This window comes from Myxocyprinus asiaticus, chromosome 10, assembly GCF_019703515.2.
Source record: "Myxocyprinus asiaticus isolate MX2 ecotype Aquarium Trade chromosome 10, UBuf_Myxa_2, whole genome shotgun sequence".
Lineage (NCBI taxonomy): Eukaryota > Metazoa > Chordata > Actinopteri > Cypriniformes > Catostomidae > Myxocyprinus > Myxocyprinus asiaticus.
The window spans coordinates 7810617-7832118 of NC_059353.1; the positions used below are offsets into that span (position 1 = coordinate 7810617).

A 21502-nucleotide genomic window follows, 5' to 3' on the forward strand; every position below is an offset into this window, starting at 1 on the left:
ATTGATATTAATAATGCTTTTAAAGAATTCTATCTTGATCTCTATAGTTCCATGTCTTCGTCTACTGCAGAGTATATTAGAAACTTTGTGGAACCATTATAACTTCCTAAACTGATGACTGAGCAAAACAATTCTCTTGATTCTGAGATAAACTTGGAGGAGCTTGGCAAGATAATCAAGGCCTTGCCTTCAGGCAAGGCTCCGAGGCCAGGTGGCTTTCCCGCTGAGTTTTTTAGATCTTATGCTACAGAACTGACTCCAATTTTTCTAGAAGTTTATACGGAATCATTAAAGAATGGAAAGCTTCCTCCAACCATGATGCAAGCCCGGATCAGTCTGATTCTTAAAAAGGACAAAGATCCAAGCGAGTGTGATGTCCAGAGTGTTTAATTCGAGCATATGGCTGAACCCAAAATTATGTATTAATAAGTCTTCTTTCTGCTGGTCAGAGTGGACTGTGGGGGAGGTTAATACATTCGGTGACCTATATGAGAATGGAGTGTTGAGATCCTTTGAAAATATGGTTCAACATTTTGGGATTCCCAGATCTCAGTTATTTACAGCTGCGCCACCTGCTCTGTACTATTTTTGGGAGTAGCATACACCCCCCTAAAGTGGCAGATATTCTGGGAGTGGTGATTACTGCTTTTGGAAAAGGTCATGAGGCATCAGTGTATTACTCCCTGCTAATTCAGAGTCTGGGGGACGGAGCTTCAACTTCTCTCAGTAGATTATGGGAGAAAGATTTAAATTTGTTATTGGAGCAGGGAGTGTGGGATAGGATTCTAAAAAACATCAAGTCTACATCTAGAGATGCAAGTGTGTGCCTTATGCAGTTTTGGTTTTACATGGATTCTATTGGACCCCCTCTAGATTGTATAGGCTTGGTCTTAAAGACACACCCACCTGCTGGCGATGCCAATCTGAAGATGGGGACACAACTCATGTTTTTTGGTGGTGTGTTAAGATCCAAGAATTTTGGTTGAGGGTTCAGAGTTTTATGTGTGATGTATTGGACACTTAATTTTCAGGGAGAGGGGTTTAATTTATATAATTTGATTCCGTATTTTCTGTTATGTTTATTTAATTTATGAATGGAATCAATAAAAATTGTTAATAAAAAAAAAAAAAAAAAAAAACAAAAAGGAGGGGCAAGTCAAAATGCACTTTTGTGGTAATCAACATTATGCCACAGATGATGTCGATTGGGCTTAACTTGTATTGAAACCATAATATTCCTTTAAGTATTGCATGTATACTGTACATAAGATTAACCATGTCTTATACACATTTCTTATTTTTTCATATCTTATTTTATATTAAATATGTATTTATAAAAAGATCAGTCTTATAAATTAATAGAAGGCCCACTGTTGTCATGTGTATTTTGTTGATTAGTGTCTTTTATTTTGAAATGTTTAGTTCCTGTTTCCCTTGTCATGTGATTCATGTTTTCCCTCCATGTTTTCCCTCCATGTTCATGTGTCATGTTTTCATTGGTTTATTGGTTAATTGTCTTGTTAGCTTGTTATCAGTTCTGTTTGTTCATTGGTTTATGTTCTCCCATGTCTTGTATTTAAGCCTCATGTTGTCAATTGTGTCTTTGTCAAGTATTGAATGTAGATGTAACTTTGCAGTCAAGTCATCGTCAAGTCCATGTTTTTGTTAGATCATGTATATGGTTAGGGTTTTTGGATTTCACTAATATAATAAACTGCACTTGGGTTCTTAACACTTCGTCATCGTCTTCATCATTGCCAGTGCCAGCATCGTTACAACTGTATAGTAGGTCTGTTACCTTATGCATAAAGTACATATAGTATCTCACACACACACAGTACATATTATGATTTCTGTAGTATATAGTAGGCCATATGTGTAGCATCCATCCATTAAACATTTATGATCATAAAGTTCGTTTATGAAAAACAGATGTGAGGTCAGATACATAAGAAAACAAGAACAAATGTTTTTTGTTTCTTCTGTTTGTGTTTACAAAATTGTTTTAGCAAAGATCAACAAGTTCTTAGTCACTATTATAGTTGATATTAAGTTTAATTAATAGTAATTAACTAAAAGTTATGAGATACACAGTGTTACTGGAGAAAACACCCGGATGATCAGTCTGACATTTCTCCGTTGAACTACGACCCTAAACCAGCCCCTTTTAAGATGCCTGGGCTGACCCCATTCATTGCACATTAATAGTTAACTGTAAAGTATTATTAACTGCACAGTTAATCTAGAGATTATATGTCATTAAAAAAAAGTTACAGCAAATAATTTTCATGAATTTTGAGGAAGGACCCAAATGCAGAGAAGCAAGTTTAAGGGTATTTATTGAAAATAAAACAAAATAAAAACCACAATTCTCACAAGGGAGAGAAAAGATTAATCGGAACAAAGATCCACAAAAGATGCGTAACATAACATTATTGTCATGATCCTGCTACTTTAGTCTTAGTTTATTCTTGTTGTGGTGGGATCATGACAGTCTCCTGCTCCACCCATTGGTTATGTTTGCGCATGTCTTGTGTGTTGTGAGTGCACATGGCTGTGTTTTGATTCATCATCATGTGCACTCCTGTCTGTTTGGTCTTGTATGTTTGCACATGGCTTTGAATTTGTCTTGCCATGTGCGTCCCTGACACCGCCTCCTTGTTCCCTCATCACTCTCTCTCTCTCTCTCTCTCTCTTAGTCCTTGTTATGTTAATTAGTTTCACCTGTTCCTCATGTGCGTTCCTTCTATATATTGTGCTTTCTTTCCTCATCTCCCTGCCAGGTTGTTTTGTGATGTCAAGTCTATGCTCCACTTGGTTTCTGAACTTCGGTTGGTCCTGTCCAGTGTTGGGGAGTAATGGAATACATGTAACAGGATTTTGTATTTAAAATACTGTATTCCACTACAGTTACAATTTAAATCACTGGTAATTAGAATACAGTTACATTCAAAAAGTATTTTGATTACTGAAGAGATTACTTTGCATTTTATTGTTATGTTTCATTTAATATTTAGTCCTTTTCAGATGGAAAACATTTATACATATAAATGATGCGATCTAAAATGCATTTGAACAGTGGTGAAACACTATGAGGTGTTAAATTCATACGAGCAGACAGAGAAGTAAGTTTGGAGCAGAAGAAATAGAAATAAACATTGTGTAAATTGTCAGCTTTATGCTAAGCTAAAATGTTACGTCTAGCCATTTTACATGCACGTTACCAGGCATGATCATATATTTTTATCAAGAAAATTCCCATTGGATCACTTTTTTTTTTTTTTTTTTTTTTTTTTCTGGTAAGACCTTTGATATTAGGGCAAAAATCATATTCTTGATGGAAAATTTGTTTTGTTTTCCTATAAAAATATCTAAAAATCCTTAAAACAAGATAAATTTGATTAATCTTGTTTTAGAAACAACACTGCATAAGATATTTAGGTTTTTCAGAGAATGTATTTTTAACATGTGTATTTTGTCTTACTGTACTGGCAGAGTTTTTATCTACCAGTGCTGAAGAAGTAATCCAAAGTATTTAGAATACATTACTGACCTTGAGTAATCTAACGGAATACATTACAAATTACATTTTACAGCATTCATTCTGTAAACTGTAGTGGAATACATTTCAAAAAGTAACCCTCCAAACCCTGGTCCTGTCCTTGTTTATCTTTTGTTGATCTTTGTTCTGATTAGTTTTTTTTTTTCTCTCCCTTGTGAGTTTTTGTTTGTATTTTGTTTTATTTCAATAAATTCCCTTAAACTTGCCTCTCTGCATTTGGGTCCTTCCTCAAAATTTGTGACAATTATTTGCTGTAACGTTTTTTTTTTTTTTTTTTTTTTTTTAATTACATTGTATCTAGGTTATCTGTGCAATTAATACTTTCCAGCTAAGTATAAGTGTGTGATGAATGGGGTCAGCCCAGGCATCTCAAATGGGAAGGAAGGTCTGGTTGAAGGTTGTAGTTCAACAGAGAAATGTCAGACTGATTATCTGGGTGCTGTCTCTAATAAGTTGTCATTTTATTTATTTGTATTTTGCTTTTCACAACACATTGTTTCAAAGCAACTTTACAGAAAATGAAACCATATCTATTAAGTCTTATATTAAATCCTCATTGTGTAGTTTAAATATGATTGTAAATTGTGTATTAAAAATTAAATAATTGTATTTAGAACCCCTGTGCGCAAGCTGAAAGTGATTGGCAAGTGACACAAAACTCAATAACACAGACCTCGTTTTAATCCCACCAGGACATTGTGTATCTCAACTTTTAATTGAACTTAATATCAACTATAATAGTGACTAGGGTTTTGTTGATCTTTGCTAAAGCAGCTTTGTAAACATAAACAGAAGAAACAAAAAACAATAAAACATTTGTTCTTGTTTTCTTATGCATCAGACCATATGTCTATTTTTCATAAACTCACTTTTTCTTTTGTGTTGTATGATTATTATAAATATTTAGGGTTTCTAAATATTCAGAAAGGCCTTCTATCGATTTATAAGATTGACCTTTTTAGAAATGTGTGTGTGTGTGTGTATATATAAATAAAATGAGATGTGAGAAAAGTAGAAATGTGTAAAGACATCTTATGTACCGTATACACGGAATACTTAAAGGAATATTCCGGGTTCAAGCTCAGTCGACAGCATTTGTGGCATAATGTTGATTACAACAAAAGACAATTCTGACTTGCCCCTCCATTTCTTAAAAAAAAGCACAAATTTAGGTTACAGTGAGGAACTTACAATGGAAGCGAATGGGGCCAGTTTTTGGTGGGATTAAAGGCAGAAATATGAAGCTTATAATTTTATAGAAGCACTTATTAATTCTGTTAAATTCATGTATTATTTGAACTGTAAAGTCGTTTAAATCGTAATTTTTTACAGTCGTTTTAGGGTTTTACGGTTTGTTGACATTACATCGTCATGGCAACGCAGTTGTAAAATCAGATATAACTTAACAGAGAAAAGGTTAGTAAGCGATTTTATCACTAAAATCAAGTCTTGTTGATATACTTTTGAACAAGTATTTCAGTGTTTACAGATTGGCTCCCATTGACTTCCATTGTAAGTGCCTCAGTATAACCTTGATTTTTGCTTATTTTAAGAAAAGGAGGGACAAATAGAAATAACTTTTTGTGGTAATCAATATTATGCCATAAATGCTGTCAATTGAGCTTAACTTGCACTGAACCTGGAATATTCCTTTAAGGCTATGCATCTAATTCAGAAGTTGCGTTTTATACATTGTCCTTATATGCTGCCTAAATAGAAATATTATCTTACATAGATTTTTAATATTTTAAGACATGTATAATGCTAGGTATCATATAGGCTATTTTATGCAAATAAGTAGTGTAGTAGACATGTGAGCACAGCAGCTGGCAGCAGGCAGGGCGGCAGTGTGGGCAGAGGACAGTGAGCGCCGCATGCACGGCACTTGCGCGCGGTCGCATCATTTTCTGGAGCGTGCTCGAGGAGGTTTCAGGCTGGCCACCGCCTTCATGCGCTGCAGCATCAGGACCATCAAAGACAACAATGAGCCCCGAGCGAGTCACCGCGTCCATGCGTTAATTTCGCGCGATGCCATAGACCAACTATGAATCATGTATGTGAAAGTACTCTCAAATCTGCTCGCGTGCATCTTCGCTTCCTGTCTCCATCAGTCCGTGGCGTCAGCCGGTACGTACTGCACCTTTAACTAAATTTGTACTGAACTTGAACACTTCGCCACTGCTCAATAAGATCGCTGTGCTCGATGTTATAAAAGAACGTCATGTGCCTTTGTCCCTTTCTGGTTTGGGATGTGTTCTTGTAGTTGTGTTTCTGCAAGGGCATACTGAGTGTGGATGCGCAGGACAGCAGCGCAGGGAGCCAAAGTGTCCTGACAGAGAGAGAGAGAGAGAGAGAGAGAGGCTGCACTCTGCCGGCATCTTTTGTTCACATTTGCATGCAAATACAGCTTTAATGTGTCTCTGTAATTTGATATTGTCTGAGCTCACACTGAACGTTGCAGATGTTGAAATGCCTCTTTTTGTTGTAAAAATTCCATCAAGAGTGAAAAAAAAATAAAAATGAAATATAATTAATTAACCAGTTATTTCTCCTGGATGGCAATGACATTAAATGGAGAACAACTGGAGACTTTAGCTTAAGTCTTCTACACTGTAAAACGTGGTAACCTGCAATATTTACAGTAAAGAGCTATTTCTACCTGAACGAATCCTTAAAATGAGTTTTTTTTTTTTTTTTTTTTGGTGCAACCTAATGTAATCAGGTTGATTTTAATCGTGTAAGATTTCAGAGGAGATATCCTCAATGTCACACACTGTGTTTGGATTTGCCAAGATACCTAAGTCTGTGATCAAAAGTCAGAGATTTCAATTTGAATGCAAATATTTCTCATTTATATTTCTTACTGTGACGAGGGGGGCCCACTAAATTCCTCTATAGCCTGCACATTGGGCCCTGGACTTAATGGTATTTAATTTGTTTTTTTGTTATTAGAGATAGCCTAAATAGATCAAGCTATAACTGATTCACTTCCTTTAAATTGTTCACTTGTTTATTTGAGGTTCAGTGTCAGATTGGCTTTGTTTCGATGGTGTTACTGTCTGTGAGTGTTCATCAAATGCTAAGTCACTGACTGTACAATAATGTGTGTGCATATGTGTTGTCAGTGTTGGAGACTGAGCTCCCTAGGGAGGCAGTGTCATTGCAGGTACAGCAGGATGATACTGTAGCCGCACAGATGCGCAACACCAGCAGGCTGCAGGAGTCAGAGCACACACTCACATACCCCTCTCGCCTCATATACTACCTGAACGAGGCCTCTGAGAGCACCTACCATGACCTGAACACCCGCGCTAAGATTCCTGACCCAAATGGACAGGTGAGATCAGCTTTATTGGAACATCTGTTATACAGTATGGCATATTAGCTTACAACTAGAAAAATTAAAATAGATCTAAAAAAAAAATTCACAGCAGAGGCAGAATATGGTGTTATTGTCAGGGTTTGTATAAAGAACCCAACCGCAGACAGAGTAAACTCAAAAAACTTCTTCACGAATCCTAGAATCACAAATACAAACTGAGCGAATACTAGGTTTAGGTTAAAGTTTTAGGTTAGGGAGGTACGTTTCACTCATTAAAACCTACATCTAATGCTCAGCTTAAAAACCTCATCTGAATACAAGTCCATTTCACTCACTTTTTGCACCCCTCGCTGGACATTTTACTGGGAAACTGCAGCGAAATGTGTACTAAGGCATGTAATTTCGTTTTGCAAAATGTTTCCACGGTCACATAATGTTTAGAAGACCAGATTGACCAAAACTGCCCATGAGAGGGCAACAATAGAACAAAGAAACTTAACTTGGTTACTAAACTAAGAAAACAAGAACAAACCAGACCAACATGAAAAAAATAAAATAAAAATCAGGAGGCAAATGAGGAGGGAAAAACAAGGGTGTGAGGCCAGGAAATGAGACAGAGAACAGGCAGGGCAGAGAAAAACATGGGAGGGACAAAATACAAACAGAAAGTGAAAATAACAACAAAAATCCTGCCACTAAAGAGTAGAAAAGACCAAATAGAGATGGCAGGATCCTGGCAGTTACGACCCGTCTAGGGTCAGGTTGTGAAAAGCTATGCGAGACCAATGTGGTGAAATAATGCTAAAGTTTATTGAAGAAGCTGTGGGAATGAACTTTAAGAGCTGACCAGGCCAAAATAACAAACAAAACCCCAAGTTACCCATCCTCTTTCTAATCTAAACAAACAATAAATAAATACAAAATTCCTAACTCCCTAAACTGAGGCAAAAATATTTACAATAAACAAAATGGCATTAGACTCGCTACTATCCCAATACCCAACTTAGCTTCTGTTTACAAGTATTTATAAGATATTTACAATGAGTTCTAGGTAAATAAACACAAAAAAAGCATCCAAAAATCGAAAAGTACAGCAATTGCAGATCAAACCAAAATAGACAAAGAATACATGAGAAACAGTCAGAACAATGATCTTTCCAATGTAGAGATATCAGCGAGCTATCTGTAAAATTGCTGGCAAAGACAGGCTGACGAAGACGATGATAAAGTTAGAAACCAGGTGCAGTTTATTTACATAAGTGAAATCCAACAACTGTAAATCCAAACGTGAAACAAAACATAAACATAAACTTGACTTGACTTGACTTAAACAATCCAACAATGTTATACTTACAATACCTGACAATGGACAATGGCAAACATGAGGCTTAAATACATGGACAAGGGAGAAACATGTCAATGATAACCAATGACAAGACAGAACTGATAACAAGGAAACAAGACAATAAACCAATGAAAGTAAGACACATGAACATGGAGGGAAACATGAAATCACATGACCAGGGGACCACATGACATGAAACAGGGAATCACATGACATGGAACATATGACTATAAAACAGGAACTAAACTTCCAAAATAAAAGAAATTAACACAAAACATGAACAAAAACACATAAAACCATGACATATCCCCCCCACTAGGGGCGGCTCCCAATGCCCCAAAACAAAAACACAGAGTTCAAGAGGGAGCTGGGGGGGGGGGGGCATGGCGACTTGACGTGGTTACATGGCATGACATGGTAACATGGTACGGCAGGATCCTGACTTGGCCGTGGTAGGTGTGGATGCTGACTCGTTGGCCGTGGCAGGTGTGAGCACTGGACCATGGAGCAGAGGCGGGCCTGGACCTTGGAGCAGAAGCTGGCCTGGACCGTGGAGCAGTGGCGGGCCTGGATCGTGGAGCAGTGGCGGGCCAGGACAGTGGAGCAGAGGCGGGCCTGGACCGTGGAGCAGAGGCGGGCCTGGACAGTGGAGCAGAGGCGGGCCTGGACCATGGAGCAGAGGCGGGCCAGGACAGTGGAGCAGAGGCGGGCCTGGACCATGGAGCAGAGGCGGGCCTGGACCGTAGAGCAGTGGCGGGCCTGGACCGTGGAGCAGAGGCGGGCCAGGACAGTGGAGCAGAGGCAGGCCAGGACAGTGGAGCAGAGGCGGGCCTGGACCGTGGAGCAGAGGCGGGCCTGGACCGTGGAGCAGTGGCGGGCCTGGACCGTGGAGCAGAGGCGGGCCAGGACCATGGAGCAGAGGCGGGCCAGGACCGTGGAGCAGAGGTGGGCCTGGACTGTGGAGAAAAGGCTTGCTTGTGACATGGCATGGAGCAGTCTGGGGCTTGGCTGAGACATAGCATGGAGCAGATTGAAGCTTGGCTGTGACATGGCATGGAGCAGACTGAGGTTCAGCTGTGACATGGCGTGAAGCAGACTGAGGCGTTATTGTGACGGGCTCAGGTGTTGCTGTGACATGGCATGGAGCAGATTGAGGCATGGCTGTGACATGGCATGGAGCAGGCTGAGGCGTGGCTGTGACATGGCATGGAGCAGACTCAGGCATGGCTGTGACATGGCATGGAGAACACTCAGACATTGCTGTGACATGGCATGGAGCAGGCTGAGGCATGACATGGCATGGAGTAGGTTGAGGCGTGGCTGTGACATGGCATGGAGCAGGCTGAGGTGTGGCTGTGACATGGCATGGAGCAGACTCAGGCATGGCTGTGACATGGCATGGAGAACACTCAGACATGGCTGTGACATGGCATGGAGCAGGCTGAGGCATGACATGGCATGGAGCAGGCTGAGGTGTGGCTGTGACATGGCATGGAGCAAGCTGAGGCATGGCTGTGACATGGCATGGAGCAGACTTAGGCATGGCTGTGACATGGCATGGAGCAGACTCAGATGTGGCTGTGACATGGCATGGAGAAGACTCAGACGTGGCTGTGACATGGCATGGAGAACACTCAGACATGGCTGTGACATGGCATGGAGCAGGCTGAGGCATGACATGGCATGGAGCAGGCTAAGGTGTGGCTGTGACATGGCATGGAGCAAGCTGAGGCATGGCTGTGACATGGCATGGAGCAGACTTAGGCATGGCTGTGACATGGCATGGAGCAGACTGAGGCATGACATGGCATGGAGCAGACTCAGATGTGGCTGTGACATGGCATGGAGCAGACTCATGTGTGGCTGTGACATGGCATGGAGCAGACTCAGGCGTGGCTGTGACATGGCATGGAGCTGACTCTGACGTGGCTGTGACATGGCATGGAGCAGACTTAGGCGTGGCTGTGACATGGCATGGAGCAGGCTTAGGCATGGCTGTGACATGGCATGGAGCTGACTCTGACGTGGCTGTGACATGGCATGGAGCAGACTTAGGCATGGCTGTGACATGGCATGGAGCAGACCGAGGCATGACATGGCATGGAGCAGACTCAGGTGTGGCTGTGACATGGCATGGAGCAGACTCAGGCGTGGCTGTGACATGGCATGGAGAAGACTCAGACGTGGCTGTGACATGGCATGGAGCAGGCCGAGGCATGACATGGCATGGAGCAAACTCAGGCATGGCTGTAAAATGGCATGGAACAGACTCAGGGGTGGCTGTAAAATGGCATGGAACAGACTCAGGTGTGGCTGTGACATGGCATGGAGCAGACCGAGGCATGACATGGCATGGAGCAGACTCAGGTGTGGCTGTGACATGGCATGGAGCAGACTCAGGCGTGGCTGTGACATGGCATGGAGCTGACTCTGGCATGGCTGTGACATGGCATGGAGAAGACGCAGACGTGGCTGTGACATGGCATGGAGCAGGCCGAGGCATGACATGGCATGGAGCAAACTCAGGCGTGGCTGTGAAATGGCATGGAACAGACTCAGGGGTGGCTGTGACATGGCATGGAGCAGACTCAGGCATGGCTGTGACATGGCATGGAGCAGACTCTGGCATGGCTGTGACATGGCATGGAGCAGACCGAGGCATGACATGGCATGGAGCAGACTAAGGTGTGGCTGTGACATGGCATGGAGCTGACTCATGATCAGGGGCAGAAGGTGGTGCAAGCTCTGCGACCATGACATGGGACCCTGGCTCGTCGACCATGACGTGGGACCCTGACTCGTCGACCATGACGTGGAACGCTGGCTCATCGACTATGGCCTGGAACGCTGGCTCGGCGACCATGACGTGGAACTCTGGCTCGGCGGCCATGATGTGGAACTCTGGCTCGGCGGCCATGACGTGGGACTCTGGCTTGGCATCCACCTCCCCCACAGTGAACGATGAACCACATATCAGTAGGGCAAGGTCGATAAATTAAGTCAAGCTGTAGGTACTCTGGCCACCTGGCATCAAGGAGGAGATTGGCTCATTCAGCCCAAATCGAAACAGTCTTTGAGGGCAATCTCATTAAAATCGATCCTGCTGGCCAGAGCACTAAAGTCCTCTACATATTCCTCCAGGGGACGATTCCCCTAACGTAAATGTAGAAGCTGAACTGCTGGGTTCATTTTGCGTTCAGGTATTCTGTAACGTTGCTGGCAAAGACAGGCTGATGAAGACGATGATGAAGTTAGAACCCAGGTGCAGTTTATTTACATAAGTGAAATCCAACAACCGTAAATCCAAACGTGAAACAAAACATAAACGTAAACATGACTTGACTTGACTTGAACAATCCAACAATGTTACACTTACAATACCTGACAATGGACAATGGCAAACATGAGGCTTAAATACATGGACAAGGGAGAAACATGACAATGATAACCAATGACAAGACAGAACTGATAACAAGGTAAAAAGACAATAAACCAATGAAAGCAAGACACATGAACGTGGAGGGAAACATGAAATCACATGACCAGGGGACCACATGACATGAAACAGGGAATCACATGACCTGGCAGGGAAACAGGAAATAACATGACATGGAACACATGACTATAAAACAGGAACTAAACTTCCAAAATAAAAGACATTAACACAAAACCTGAACAAAAACACATAAAACCATGACACTATCAACCAAAAGCTGCCATTGGTGGTGGAGACAAGGCTATTTATGGACTCCCAGATCCAGGGTTGGGAAGTTACAGAATATATATAACGGGATTACGTATTTAAAATACAAAATATATTTAAATCGTTGAATCAGAATACAGTTACATTTAAAAAGGTTTTTGACTACTTAATAGATTAATTTGCATTTTATTGTCATCTGTTTCATATAATATTTAGTCTATTCAGTTGGAAAACCTTTATGCATATAAATAATCAGGGTTGGGATATAACAGAATACAAATATGGAATACATGTAACAGAATACAGAATACAAAAATGAAGTAACTGTATTCAGCCCACGGTTATGTTTTCAAGCACCTATACTCAGAATACTGTTACTTTATATACATTTTGTTAGAATACTTTTAGAATAATTCTCTCATAATGACTACAAAATAAGGCAGAAAGTAAAAAATTCTTGTCAATCAAGTGAGAAACGTACAAGTTTTTCCGAACAGTTTTTCTGAACAGCGCAAATGCGCGCTGCACACTTGTCCTCTCGCTTTTTCTTCCCCAGAACAGCTGTGGCACATGAGCAGTGTTGCCAGATTTTCATGCCAAACTATGCTAATTTGAAAACATAATTGTGAATTAAAATTATAGCATAGGTTGTTATTTTTGGGATACTTTAAAAATGGGCTGCGGTCACCAAAAGGTTTAATAGTAGATACACTGAAAGTTAAACTTAATATCTCGCAACCACAACGGAATGTTGTTGTCTTAATCAGCACGCTGTCAGTTGAGCACCAGAATCAATACAGCCAAATTTTTACAAAATTACTATATTTGAGCACATGATACATTGTTTCCTGCGATTGTAATTGCTGTGTAAATACATTTATTTAACATTTCATACGAATTAATGCACAAAAAAATATAAAACTGACAATTAAAATCAAATGAGTAAAAGATATGAAAGCACCAAAAAAATAAAAGTAATCAAGCAGACAGAGGGTGCTTTTACACTTTTATTTGAGGTCTGCACGGGCCTTAAAAGGAAACCCAAACCCGATCTGTACCCGAGACCGTTTGACCCGACCCTATTTAACCCGAACTGTACCATCAGATTTTAAGCCCAAACCCGAAATCGCTCGCTCTCTTTATACTTTCTTCTCAAAGCAAGTATTGTTGCAATAGGCTGTATTTTATAGAAGCATCATAGGCAACACTCGTAACAGTATAGTAACATTAAACATATGCAGTTTAAACAAGGCATGGCGGCCCCTTAGCACACAAGAGCAGAAGTGAAAAACATTGGCTTACCGTTTATCAAGTGCCAAAACTTTGTTGGTGCACAACAATCATGAATCATGTGTAACAGTGTAACAGTCACATGAAGTCCTCTTTGCAGCCTGAAAGTTGAAACTTTGTGATACCTGCGCTAAAAACAAGACAGACGCAGCGCAACAAATGAAACAGAATGCAGGGATCTCAACAAGCATTTTTGAAACTCGAGATCAAAACAGCATTCTTTCACTTCTTTGAAAATGTAGTATTTGTTTAGCCATATGACATCAAAGGCACAGCATGGTCAATTTTCAGAGCATGAACATTCACCACATGATGGCACTTGTCTGAAATTTGGCACATTGTGTCTGAACTTACGTGCTGATTTCCTATGTGACCACAGGGTGTTCCATTTATCATTCTGCGACTCTTAGGGTAGCTCATGAGCACCCCCTTTGCGGCTGCTATTTGCTCTTATGCCGAGCCTGCACTGATGTGGACTCCAAAGCTACTACTCAACAGTCTATGTAACATTACAACACGGTAGGGTGGAGGACCGCAAGAGTTAAAGGTGCTGTTAAACTCTATCTTCAACGGGTGCATCCGTTGATGTGACACGACGCGGCTCAACGGCTTGAGGCTGTCTACACTGGACGAGTTGACACAAACATTCTAAACCATTTATTTGTGTTGTTGGCAACGCGTGCAGCACAAAATAAAACGGGGTACCCATTTACTGTCGTGCCACAATGGATGCTTCCAGTGTAGATAGCATCATTGAATATAATGGTGTTCTATTGCTTTCGACTCGCATCCGGTGTAGACAGGGTGTAAGGGATTTTAGCCACTTGTTATAGAGGCACTGGAGAGAAAGCAGAAAATTAGGGATGAGACAGGTGAAATGGTATCAGGACACAACACAGGCCAGAATCAACAAGCATCTCTCATGTGAACACCTTAGCTTAACATGTTTACAGCATGATGAGCCCATGAGCTTGGCATTGCTAGTGCCATGCATTACCAGTTAACCTAGAAAACCTTATACAGTCTCAGAATACTCCTCTCTTCATTACATGCATAGCCACTTACAAAAATCAACATGGTATTATCATGTTTGGAGATGGCACAATACTAATATCATGGTTTTTAGAAAATGTACTTTAGAGTGCTATGTAAAACTTAACCAACCCACACTAATTGTACTCACCACTGCACTCAACATGCACTTAATGTACAAAAACAATAAATAAATAAATAAAATTCCTTGTCTGTCTCTTTCTTCTGTGCTAGCATCTTTACTACTCCAGCCACTGTGAGAACTTGGCAGTCCTATACTGCAGATGTTGTTCAACTTTATATGACAAATTGCTTGCTATGTTCTCATTTTTAAGTTGCTTTGGATAAAAGCATCTGCTAAATGACTAAATGTAAAAAATGTAATGTAAAAACTGTGATATGTGATCTATAATATATACAGTATCAAAGTACCATTGTATTACCATCTGATACCATTAGGGTTGATTATCATCTGAACTAAACCTTTGACTATTTTTCTTCTCTTGACAGGAGGTCCATCTCGCTCAGACTTCATTTCAACTTCAGGTCTTTGGAACGCCATTAATTTTGGACCTCACATTAAACAAGTGGGTGTTGTTATTTATAGTGTATGATGATTTTTACCGTAATGCTACTGTGCCTCAAAGTAATGTTATGATTCTTATAGGCCTCACCTATGGAGACACATTATATCACACAGCTTGCATACTCGTGGCATGAGGATATGTCTCTCATGGCTGTTGATTTGCCAGACTATTAATTTGTTGTGTCTTTGTGAATCTAACTCATGCACTTATGGGAATAGAGGTACACTCTTTTGTGTTACCTAAAGCTACTGTAAGTTTGCGAGCTGGGATATGTTTCTGTTCAGCTCTGCGGCTTTACACTGGACATAAGTAGTGATGTGCTTAACCATTGTCGTTTGTTCAATAATAAATTATGTTGGGTGTCTGAATGGTTATTGCAGGTTATTGTTACCAAAAACAGTGCATAAATAAATTTTTCTGAATCTCCACACCAGTCACAGCCTCCTACAAATATAGGTGTTGTTCTGATGATGATTTCTCTGATTTCAACAAACTCGTACTAAGGGTTTGGGGTTTTTCCCACAACAATAAAAAATGTTACAAATATCATAGAGTCCCAAGAGGGTGGGCTCTTTGGAAAAGCAACCATCCAGAACACCCTTGCAACTGCATAGCAATGTAATCGTAACCACTCATCAATGCCCTAGTAACTAAATAGCAACGTGCTAAACCACTCCAAGCATCATGTCAGCAAAATGAGCATCTGTATGCACCATACACATTTTCTTCAGAAAGTGTAAAAATCTAGTTTATATTGATATAATAATTTGCCAAATGACATGGCCTTGGCTTTTGGCTCAACACCTTGCATTTCAGTCTTTCATTGCTGTGAAGACTTCGGCCACAGTCCTTAGAGACTGAGAATACTGTAATTGTAAAAGGGGAGTGGCGTCTACCTGTCACACTGCTCTGATTGATATGCGGTAAACGTCCCAGACGCTCTGTCTCTCTCTCTCCTCATAATGCCTCTGAATGTGTGTTTCTGTGTGGAGTTTGTGGCTGTACTCTGGCCGGTGTTGTGGTTGTGCGACAGTCTTGATCTAAATATAGCCGTCCCACAGCATGCAGTTCTGCGTCTCCTCCTCTCATTGCACCTGTAAAACATCATTCAGCTCAGCTCATCTCAGCTTCACCCTTCTTCTTCTCCTCACCTTCTGCAGCCCACTTCCCGTATCAGACAAAACTTCATCACTTTGAAATCGTGCTTTACTGTCTTTTACCATGGTAGATCCATTCCAGGCTACTTAAGACTGGGTTTAGTTTGGTTTTGTTTGGAGTGGGTGTGTCTTGGTTTTGTGGAGTACTGTGGGAATTTAAAGTCATCATGAAATCAAAATCGATCTTATTTACTTTCTTAATAAGTGTCCCTGGTCTTATTGGGCACATCAGTGCACATTATTTCAATCTCTTCAAACTGAAATACCTCTGAAACAACTTTTTTTTCGGCTGACATCACATAGGCTGTGCAGGCGGGAGAAATCAGGTTAACCAATAGCCAAATAGCTATTTAGGCATTGCTTAAGGCTCCTGTCATAAGTTTCAGGAGGGGAGTAGTCCCAACACGATCGCATGGGAAATGTGCGACACATGCGACATGTTGTTTCCCGAAAGTTTATGTGCCCTGAAACTGCCGAATTACTGACAAGCGCCATCCCCCATCAGACATTTCTGGGTCAATTCAAGGGTGATCACATTTCCTCTAGCGCTACTAATAGCGTGATGCATGCTGTGAGCAACCTTCTGGTACCATGGGGACATGAAGTAATTGCATTCACATTAACAATGGTGAGCATCATTCGAAGATTGCATTTTTGCTCTAAAATTAAATTTTTACTCCACTGACGGCTAGATTTAGGGTTTGGGTTAAGGGGTAGAGTTAATAAAATACGCATTCCGGTTGACTGTATTATATCAATATCGCTTTTGGTGCCACCATGTGGGCAATTGACTTGAAAACTGAAGCTCACACGTGGAGCGATTTCAGCAGAAGAACTTTAGACCTACTGTCACGGAATTCACATTGAGGTCAGTCTGGATGTCAAATTCAAAATTCAAATTGGACACTATTCTGGTCTGGAATGCCCACTTTTCACAATCCAATCAATTTCTAAAGTCAAGTCCCGACCTACACTTTTGTCTAGTTGAATATCCTGTTTCCCTCAGAAATACATCACATTGCAAAAACAAAATGCTAGACGAATGTTGAATGAGTTAAGAAAACTATAAGAAAATGGAACTGGACTCTAACTAGAATTGGACTTCTTTTTCCAGTTATTATTGCAAAAATACTTTGAGAATACTGTAGCATTGGGGTTACTTTATCAGTTTATGATGGATTATTATTAAAAAACTGGTTCACACTGGGTCAATTTGATAGAATTGGCATATCAAGGTCAAACACACGTGTACACAGACAAAGAAGGATGAAGTACACACAATTATTTTTTATCACATGATACAGTTTGCCCTGTTATTCTCTCTCTCTCTCTCTCTTACACACACACACACACACACACACACACACACACACAGACGTTGGTGCGGCTATCCTTATGAGGACTCTCCATAGACATAATGATTTTTATACTGTACGAATTATAGATTCTATCCTCTAACCATACCCCTACCCCTAAACCTAACCCTCACAAAAAAAAAAAAAAAAAAATGTGTTGCATTTTTACATTTTGTTTCATTTTTTTTAAGCGATTTGAATTATGGAGACACTAGAAATGTCCTATAAACCACATTTATAGTATAATACTCTTGTAATAACCAGTTTGTAACTTAAAAAAATGTTCTCGTAAACCACCCAAACCCGCCCACACACACACACACACACACACACACACACACACACACACACACACACACACACACACACACACACACACACAGTTTCACTCCACCCCCACACCTCCATTACTGCTAAAAATAGTCTAATATTCAGAGTCTTTAGAGTGCTGCAACCCTGTTTGCTCTGACAGAAACCTGCACTGTGTGTTTCAGTGATTTCCACAAGGTTACAGAAAAAAGCCATTCTGGCAGAATGTGGCCTCACTTGAAGTGAGCAATCAGCTAAGAATGAGACAGCAAGCTTTTTGTCAGCTAGAGTGCATATGTATGTGTGTGTGTGTGTGTGTGTGTGTGTGTGTGTGTGTGTTCTGCCTCGCTTTCTTAAGTTGAAGCTTGTGATGATTAAAGGACGTAATTGCTGATGGTGAATCAGTATAAAACCCCCAACACAAACATGCATCAAGTGTTTTTGCACTAGGGCCCATACTTATGGTACTTATGGCTCTACTTATACTACTGTATTCTAACAGTGTGGAAAAGCCCTGACTGGAACCCCCCAGTAATGAAAACAAGCAAATACAACCCCCCCAATATTTATACCATGATCAATGAAACATGTAAATACTTCACGCTGCAACCCCTACCTCCCCAATGTTAAAGCCAAATCTACACCATTGTGTGAAGTATATGTAATATACAGTGTTTTAATATACTGTATGTAATCTACATATATTGGTAGTTTGTGTATACATTGTTTATTAATAAATAAACAATGTATATGTGTACAGTATGTAAAAGCCTGAAGTTCCTACATGTTTGCAACATTGAGATACATGCCTTGCCCTATTTCTGGTGTTTGGAATATATCACCACTCTTTTCATGTAACAGAGATGCTGAAAATATGCAGGAAAACATGTGTTGCACATATGTGGAACTGTGAGCTGTGACATTTGGCCTGAGTTATAGAGTCCTGTCCAATAAAATTGGCTTCAGAAACATTCATTTCAAAGCAAATGTTTTTCAGCCAAAGATATGGCATGAAAGCAGTCCCGCTTTTTTAACTTGAGCCAGAATACCAGAGTATTCTGATGTCAAGAATCAACAGATTAGCATGAATAATGCAAGTTTAAACTCTGCGTGTGTGAGTGTGTATACTGGGAGTTGTGTGTGTTTATTTCATATTCTGTATGTGTTTGTGTGTTCCAGTGACCTGCTGTCTTCAGACTATGTGGAGATACACTATAAGGAAGGGAAGCTCATCCAACGTAAGGTATTAAAGCATTTATAATTAATTTTGTGGCTTCACTCTTGACTGTGTTTCTGGTTTCTGGCCTACAATAGCTGCGTTTCCACTATTGGGCCAAATGAAGGTGTGCTAGTTTGTGCCAGGGCCAGTTGCATTCCCATTGTCTCTTCTGAGGCTTCATCGTGCCTCCTCAGGGTTTCCTCGGGGCCAACGTTCAATGGCCTTTGGCCCGCCGATTACTCTTGGGCCAAACAAGACAAACTGGGGATTGAGGCGGGGTCAATATCACAGGTGGAGTTTCGCTGAACTTGCCAGGTTGTTTATCCAGCTCAAAACAGTACAAGTTTGGGAAAAATAAAAAAATTGCGGGTAGAGATCCATTAAAACACACAATCGACAAAGCGGTACTCAAAGAAAGAACTTTCTATGGTTTGAGATCATGGATGGTGTGCTGGGACATCATCCTGCTGTTAGTGGAGAGCCCACTCTGGACAATATGGCAGTTACAGTCGGTAAGTTGTCAATGCTTACTTATCTTTCTAGCTAACTAATGTTTACAACTGATATTCTAGATAACTAAATAACATGATACCTCAGCCTAAGCTTCCCTCTTGCTTGTGAAATGGACGTGGTGTGTGACGTTGGCACCAGGGCGCCGTGTTAAGGGCGGGTTTTAGGGCAATGCTGTGGGGCTATTGGCTCAGTGGTGGGAATGCAGATCGATTTTGGTCTCGCGGCTTGAGGTCCGAGGCTATTAGCCCTGTCTGGCCAGTTGACAGCCCTGGCTCGCACTGGCCCGATAGTGGAAAAGTTTGTGTGCAGGGATATGTGAGAATTTGATTTTAGAGAATAGCAAGCTGTCATGATATTTTGGTTCAAAAAGTGCTTTGACTATTGTCCAATGTTTATATAACAATATAACAGTCTATATATATATATATATATATATATATATATATATATATATATATATATATATATATATTGCATTATCAGACTCTTTGATGAGGTAATGTATGCATTTTTGTCTGAGGAAGTGGTTGTGTGTGCAAGCTGATCTCATAGAATCACTTTACTATACCTACATTTTTGCAAACGTTAGATTTGTTGTGAAATGAACAATAGAGGCACTACAACAACAACTTTTATTCACTTTCACACAAATCACTAGTAAAACGGCAGATTATAAATTCATAAACACATACTTTTGGCCCTGTTTCTCACACAGTGTCATCTTATTACATTTAAACTAGAGATGTGCACGGTCACGTTTGAAATAATTGGATAACAGTGAGGGTTCACAAGTGGTTATTTAGTTATTTGTCGGGAGTCGGGACTTTAGAATAAAAAATGTTTGAAGTGAAAGGTTGGTTTTTTGACTACAGTGGTTCAAGCTGTAGGAATGCTGACATGACTGAAGAAATGTGCAGAAAACAGCAAGATTAAATAAAACTGCATTTCTTGTCTAATACCACCTTCTGCTACCTATACCAACAATGGAAATAAGTGCAGTTAGAATACACAGATGAGCCAAAGCATTATGACCACCTGCCTAATGTGCTGTTGGTCCTCTGCGTGCCGCCAAAACAGCACCGACCCACCAAGGCATGGACTCTTCAAGACCCCTGCAGGTGTCCTGTGGTATATGGCACCAAGACATTAGCAGCAGATCCTGCAAGTCCTGTAAGTTGCAAGGTGGAGCCGCTATGAATCTGACTTGCTGGCCCAGCAAATCCTGCAGATGCTCAATCGGATTGAGATCTGGGGAATTTGGAGGCCAGTGCAAAACCTTGAACTCTTCCTCATGTTCCTCAAACCATTCCCGAACAATGTGTGCAGTGTGGCAGGGCGCATTATCTTATAATAATATTATAAGTGCAAGTATTTTATAATGGCGTTTCATAACAAAGTTCGGGAGAACCTTGTTAATTTAATCCAACCAATCTCATCGTCAGAGTAAGCATATATAAATGGATGCTCACCTCCATGGTGGCGATGATTCTTCCGGCATTCTGCCCTACCCATTGCCCACAAACAGACCCGTGCAAGAGACTCGGATTGTCGGTTGCAACTTCGCTACAAAGCATTCACCCTCATCAGAACAACTCTTCCATCTATATCATCTCGTATTTTCAACAGAAGCTGCCGCAGCAGCTCATTTGTTTTTACAGCATTGATTGCTACCATTTTAAGTGCTACTTTTACTCTGTCTTTCTTCCTAAAATATATTCGCTGAAGCAGATCATTGCACAAACTGCTTCCGCAACTGGCTACTGTGGCGACTTATACATGTGAAACAGCTCCCTATGACTGTTCATATGTTCTCTTATCTAAACTTTCCACCCGGAGAGGTCCATTGCGTGAGCTGCCTCTGCGAATGGGCGCTGCTTCAAGCCACTTGAGCTCTATTACAGCTTTATTCAAATGCGAGAGAAACAAAGATTAACTATTTAATTCAATCATCGTTCCAACACTCCCCAGCATTTCAATCTGGTTCTCCTACACAGCTGATTCCTGTCAGCCTCATTACCTCGCCGTGCAGCTTGTTAAGGGCATGCTCTATTCAGCAATTCCGTTTCCTCCAACATAACTATCATGATTGTTCTCCCTTCAAAACGCCT

At 40.8% G+C, this 21502-nt stretch overlaps 1 protein-coding gene across 3 annotated transcripts in view; it reads left to right on the top strand.

Moving 5' to 3' along the window:
• The first annotated feature begins 5467 nt into the window (after positions 1-5467).
• The window catches only part of LOC127447264 (disintegrin and metalloproteinase domain-containing protein 23), a 91612-nt gene continuing 75577 nt past the window's right edge, over positions 5468-21502 (top strand). Inside the window, exons 1-4 of one of the 3 annotated variants that reach the window (XM_051709033.1) lie at positions 5468-5689; positions 6688-6899; positions 14765-14841; positions 18842-18905. In XM_051709033.1, the coding sequence (XP_051564993.1) occupies positions 5614-5689; positions 6688-6899; positions 14765-14841; positions 18842-18905 (429 nt within the window). In that variant the 5' untranslated portion in view covers positions 5468-5613. Of the gene's footprint in view, positions 5690-6687; positions 6900-11112; positions 11206-14764; positions 14842-18841; positions 18906-21502 lie in introns of those variants that run through there. The other 2 variants (XM_051709034.1, XM_051709035.1) reach the window with 2 other exon arrangements.